Here is a 6,740-nt window from a genome sequence, read left to right on the forward strand (position 1 = left end):
GTATGGGAGACAGCCAGAATTGACTGTAGTGATGGCCACACAACACAACTATATCTCAAAAAAACTTTTTATGATCACTTAATTTACTGATTGGTTGACTGCAGTACTGAGAATTGAACCCAGGCCCTTTGTACTGAGTTGCATCCCAACCCCTCTTTATTTTTACTCTGAGACTGAGCCTCACTGAGTTGTTCAGGCGAGATGACTTTGCACTCCTCTTGTCTGAGCCTCCTGATTATTTTAAAAAGTGAATTCTAGCTAGGCATGCCAGTAACCTCAGCAATTGGGAGACTAGCACAAAACCGGTCAAGGCTAGCTGATACACAAAAACTTCAAGGCTGGTCTGTGCTACACAGCAACTGTTTCAAGAAACCAACCGAACAAAAGAATAGTTCTAATACAACAAAACTTGAAAGAAGCAGTGTCATTTCTAGATTTCTGTCTAGGCAAAATAAAATATGAGCAATGTCCATTCCAGGAATTCTGAAAGTGATGTGCGCACAAAAAAACAGCAATAGTAGGATTAAAGTCAATGTCCTTCAGTTACAAGGTAAAGGGTAATCACAATTATGTGAGTGTTACTTGTCACCTTAGAAGTGGCATCTTATCTATTAAGATTATAAGAAGAGTTTTTCTCTTTGATGTCAGAGACTGAACCTAGGGCCTAGTGCATAAAAGGCCAGCACTCTACTACTGAGCTATATTTCCAGTCCTAGAAGAGATTTCTAAAGGCAGCAGAAAGAATAAACATCCTTAAAGGTAGATATCCAAAGAGAACACATTCTTATTTTTATAATAAAACCTGTTTAATATATGAAAGGTTAAAATTTTGACATGTCTATATACAATAAAATATACTAGGGCTAGGGAGATAGCTCAATAGAATAAGCGCTTGCCTGGCAAGTGCAAGGGCCTGAGTTCATCCCCAGTTCCGCCAAAAAAAAAAAAAGTACTTACTAGAATTTAAAAGAAAAAAAAGTATATAAAATGCCTAATTTGATATGATACAATAGTAATGAGAAATTCTCAGGAAATTTGTTCTATAGACGCATTTGTCAATTTAAAAACACATTACCAGTGATGTTAAACTAATGTACAGGAAAAACCATTACACATCAGCTTTATCTAAATATCCTTCCCCACTACAATAGCCAGTTCCTTGGGAAACTGGTATTCAGAATAGACAAAGCAGAATCCAGAACATATTATACCACAAAGTAAAGCATCTCCTAAATGATGAGGACATAGCAAAAAAATTTGTAAAGCTTATGATGCCAGTTTCCTTATTTGTAATAATGTGGGCATCAAAATTAGTAACAACAGTATGACTCAAAAAAATAATGAATTTATTCTAACATGATCAAGTAGAAGGCAAGTTCTTTCTAAAAGAATGCAAATTAGGGCCAGGGAGATGGCTCAGTGGAATAAGTGCTTCCCTGGCAAGCGCAAGGGCCTGAGTTCAATCCCCAGTTCCACCAAAAAGAAAAAAAAAAAAAAACCAAGAATGCAAATTAATGAACTGTAGAAGATAGGAAATTACAAAATCACCTTGTGACAATCCCATTATAGTAATCACCCTTTGATCCATTCTTGCCTAATGATTCAGGCAAGAATCATTAATGAATACTAGAACTACTGGGTAAAACTATAGTATACTTTTCAGTTTCAGATTATTATTTTTTTTTTCATGCTTAACGGCAAATGTATTCAGTTCCTTTCCATGCTGCACATAAGGTACCTATGTGCTTCTTTGAGGATCCTAACATCCTTCATGGTGAATGATCTTGCAGTGTGTTCTGATAAGTATCTTAAAGAAGGCAAAAGGAACATATTTGCTGACCTAGAATTGGCCAAGCAGGGAGTGTACCATGAACATAGCTAATGTCTACTGTCTCTTCCGTCACTTTCGAGCTCATGATAGGGCCAGTATTAACTGGTAGCAACAGATGCCTAGAGAAGCCATTCATATCTGTCACAACAGGGAGGAAGGCACAGGAGAAAAGCAGGGAGACATTTGATGGCCTATTATGGAGTGTAGGCTGTCCGCTGGCGGGAAAAAACCAGAAAATAGAAGTACAGTTGTTCTCCTTAGGATGCCATGCCGAGCAGAAAGCCTCCAAAAAATCCTCCAGTCACAACAACATTCTTCTTCACAAATGACACAATCTCCTTGGCTTTGCTCTTGACCTTGGTTGTTATCTGGTTGCTCTTCCGAATCTTTAGCTGCTCTTTGGCTTTTTTCATGTCATGTCTGTCTCTACTTGCTGCCAGTCAACTTTAATACATCCAGTGTGGTTTGCAAGCTGAAGGAGAAAAAACCCACCTCCAACAGCTGTAGCAGTCAACTTTCCAACCTTCTGGAACATGAAACCAGTACACCATCCTGTGACACCTCCAATTAACAGCTGGATTGCCACACTATACTTTTCAGCAGAGGGTCCAGATTCTTGCCCAAATAGCTTGTGCCACCATGGCTGCTTTTTAGCAAATTCTGCAAGGTCCAGTGCCTCAAATTTTCCTTCAAAGTTTCCTTGACTGGACGCCGCCATTTCGGCGAGCTCGTCTCACCTTCAATTTCAGATTATCATCCTATAGAGTACTTGTAAATTATTTTATTATGTATTTGGTACAAGGTCACACTACACAGCTTGGACTCATAGTGACCTTCCTGTTTTAGCCTCCAGGCATGCGCCTCCATACCCAAACTTGGTGGCCTGCACAGTGTGTGGTTCCTGAAATCAAACTCCGGTCTCTGCAATGCCTAAGCAGGCACTTAGTCTGCTGACTATCTCATCGGCCTTTACTTAGAAAGTACAGAAAAGTATTAACTTTATAGTGAGGAAACCTGGCAAACTACTCCAAACTAAATGACCCAAGTTAACCAACAGTTGAATAAACTGACTTTGTGAACTCCCTATTACAACACTAAGACCAATACCATCTCTGCAGCAGTAATGAAAACTACACAGTATGTGAATTCATAAGAAACTGATCTGAAATAAGTGTTCTAGGGCTGGGGAGATAGCTCAGTAGAATAAGCACTTGCCTGGCAAGCGCAGGGTCCTGAGTTCAGTCCCCAGTACTGCCAAAAAAAAAAAAAAAAAAGAAAAAGTGTTCTGCAAAACACACTTATATTTTACAAAAATGCCCATCATAAATATAAAGTCTGGGCTGGTGAGATGGCTCAGTGGTCTAAAGCACCTACTTAGAACAAGCTTAGCAAAGCACAGGGACCACGGTTCAATCCCCCAGCACCACATGCCAGCCAGCCCCGCCCCCTTGTGGGCTGAGCTGGCCACACACACACACACACACACACACACACAAATAAATAAAAATTAAAAATCAATCAATTATTAAAAAAATAAATATAAAGTCTGAGGAACTGTATTAGATGAAAGGAAAATGAAGAGATATAGTAAGTAAATGCAATGTGACTCTGGACTGGATCCAAGATGCAGAAAACTTGCTATCAAAAAATTACTAGAAACTAACAGCTAAAATCTGAAACATTAGAAAGCAGTATTACATCAAAGTTGAATGTCCTAATTTTGATCAATCTACTATGGTTATCACCCTCATTTGCAGTAGATAGGTACATGCTAAAGAACTTGAGGTTAAGAGATTTTCAAACTCATTCTCAACTGGAGCAACAATAATATTATATATTTATGTTAAAAGAGAAAATATCTGTTATACATAGTTGTACATGCCTGTAACTCCAGTAACCTGGGAGAGGGAGGCAAAATTTCAACTATGAGGCCAGTCTGGGCAACTGGTGACTTAAGTGTGACCTCATCTCAAAATAAAAATTAAAAAAGGAATGGAGATATAACTCATTTGCAAGATGTCTTAGGTTAAATTACCAGTCACAAAACAAAGGGGGAAAAGAGAATAAAGAAAATGTAACTAAATGTTAAAGATGAACACAAAGGTAGAAGATGCACAGTGTTTATTGTGTATTCTTGTACTCGCTGTGAATTTGAACTTTAAAAAAAAAAATAGTAAATGACTACTCTAATAATGTAGTGAAGGTAACAGGAAATCAATGAATGTGCTGAATACCCTAGACTTATTTTTAAAGTTACATCCAAAAATAAATTTTATCTATCTGCTTATTTAATAATACAATAGCAAATGGAGCTTGCTAGCTTTGGAGAAATAAGTACATGGTACACCAAAAGTAGTAAAGAGAGAGGGAAGAAAACACAAAACCAAAAAGTACTAGTGATATAACTATGAGCTCTGGAATCAGGCTACTGCATCTAAACTTCAGCCATTCATAGCTCCTTACCAATTACACAATATCACATATGTACAAAGTAACAAATTCAGTAATATTAACATGGCTAATACTGCAGTGAGAATTAAGTAAGAAAATGTGCTTATTATACTAAACTACAGACAGATGTCTCAATGTAAAACATACTAGCCTAACCTTATATTTTAAAATGAAAAATAACAATAACAAAAATAAAATCTGACTTCCAAACCTTAAAGAATGGAATTTTATTGCGTTTTGCCACACTACTACTTACTCATCCCCAAATAGTTGATGGGTATATTCAGGAAAGAAAGTTCTAATGTCATTCTCCAGATCTTCAGGAAAACGAACTGTTCAAAAGAATAGAAAATATGTTGAAGATATTTCCAAAATTTCACTACCCCCCCAAAAAAAAAATCACTACAATTAGGATGCAACCAGCACTTTTCTTACATGTCATTTTCCATAATAATTTATAATGAATCCTCATTATTAGTGAACAGTGAAAATTAAAACATTTTAAAGTTTCAGCATTAAAGCCCTACTCCTTAGAAGATTAGGGCTGAGGATATAGCTCAGTGGCATAAGCACCTATTTGGCAAACAAAAGGTCCTAACTTTGATCCCCAGTACCAGCACCACCATCCCTAATGAAAGAATTAGAAGACTACTATCACAGAGGTACCTGAATTTTTTCATAAATTTACGCATAATATAAAGAGTAAAAGGAAAAAACAAAAAAGGTGCTGGGATAATACAAACTATACCATTTAGGAAATGAAAACAGAATGTGGTAAGAAGCATTCTAAGCACAAGAATAACCTGTTTGGTTTATTTTATTTATTTTTCTACTTTGTTTTGCTTTGTACTGAGAATCAAACTCAGGACCTTGTGCTGGACTTGTGCCTCTGAGCTATATCCCCGGCCAAGAATAACCTGTTTGACTAAGCTTATATAGCAAGCTTTTTGACTGTAAAAGGACATTTATGTTGTTTTTCTCCCCTATTAATACTAACTTTGCAGGGGCTGGGGCTATAGCTTACTGGTAGTGTGCTTGAGTGAGGCACTGGGTTTGAGCCCTAGTACTGGAAAACAGATAATCGATGCTACAATGATATCCTTTTCCACATGTTACTTTGTTCTCACAAATATAACAAAGAGAAAGCAGAAAAATAAGCCTACTGAATTAGTTTTATAAATACTGCTTAAGTATCCTCTCCTCTAATATATAGCCTCACAGAGAGAGAGGAGTGATTTTATTTATTTATTCATTTATTTAATGTATTTGGTACAGGGCCTCACTATACAGCTTGACTCATTGATCCTCCCTTTTTCATCTCCCCAATGCTGGGATTACAGGTGTGGACCACCAAGCTCCTCTCTGTGGTGTGCCCAGACAAGTGGTTCTGGGAATGAACCCTGGTTCCTGTGCTTGCCTAAGAGGTGCTTAGTCCTCTGAGCTATCTCATTGGCCCAGAGTGATTTTATTTTATTTTTGTTTTAAAGAGAATTTCTATTTTTATTTTTTTTTCCCTCTGTATTTTAGGGAAGGGTCTACAGAGTGTTCACAGTCTCATTACTAGATCAGACTTGTAGTGATCCTCCTGTTTACAGCCTCCCAAGTGCTGGGATTAGAGGCACACACTACCACACCCAGTCTCAATTGGCGTCTCAGCGTGCCCCAGGGGCAGGGCCAGCATGGGAGGATCAGGGATCAAACCCTGGCCCTTGCACCTGCTTGCAGGCACTTTAATCCGCTGAGCTATTTGGCTGGCCCTTAAAGAAAATTAAAAAATTAAATGACACAACACTTCAAAGCAGGATGGGAAATGAACAACGGTTGTTACATTGCACTGTTATTTTTAAAAGTTTTTTAGATTACTAGACATAGGCACGCAAAATGATCAAAAGATTAAGCAGTAACTGTTCCTTTCAATAAACTGATACAGATTATCTTGTGTACCTGTGAGTATACACACATTTTTCTTTCCTTTTTTGCTTCTCTCATACCAGTTGTGCTCTTTTTGAGGTTTCTTTCCCTTTCACAATATCTACTGTACCTTTCAGATTTTACTTTTTGTTTCTTACCTTGGGAAACAATATGATGTTTACCCATGCAAGTCTGATTTACTGGATTTTATGAGTATGGTCTTGAGTTGTATGCATTTACCTATAACAGCTCTGAGTTTATCTTTTTTTATAGCTAATACTCCACTGTATAAAAATACATTTTTTATCCATTCCTGTTAGTAGTTAGGTTGTTTCCAAGATTTAGCTATGACAAATTATGCTGCTATAAACACGGGTATATATACATGGCTGTGGTAGGGTGTTTTCACCTGAAAAATACCCTGAAGGGGAATAGCTGGATCGAACGGAACACCTAATCCTAGTTTTTTGTTGTTGTTTTTAAGAAACCTCCATACTGACTGTACCAATCTGTACTCCCACTAATGGTGGAGAAGGTTTTTTTTTTT

General features: G+C 37.4%; 1 protein-coding gene and 1 pseudogene across 1 annotated transcript in view; both read right to left on the reverse strand.

The window, feature by feature from the left end:
- The window catches only part of Hat1 (histone acetyltransferase 1), a 62,010-nt gene that overhangs the window by 33,333 nt on the left and 21,937 nt on the right, over positions 1-6,740 (reverse strand). Inside the window, exons 3-4 of the mRNA XM_012515477.2 lie at positions 4,539-4,614; positions 2,355-2,535 (exon numbers count right to left, since the gene is read on the reverse strand). Coding sequence (XP_012370931.2) covers positions 2,355-2,535; positions 4,539-4,614 — 257 coding nt within the window. The remainder of the gene's footprint in view (positions 1-2,354; positions 2,536-4,538; positions 4,615-6,740) is intronic.
- Positions 1,688-2,559, reverse strand: LOC101563132 (annotated as a pseudogene).

This window comes from Octodon degus, unplaced genomic scaffold (genome assembly GCF_000260255.1).
Source record: "Octodon degus isolate 3935 unplaced genomic scaffold, OctDeg1.0 scaffold00065, whole genome shotgun sequence".
Taxonomy (NCBI): Eukaryota; Metazoa; Chordata; class Mammalia; order Rodentia; family Octodontidae; genus Octodon; species Octodon degus.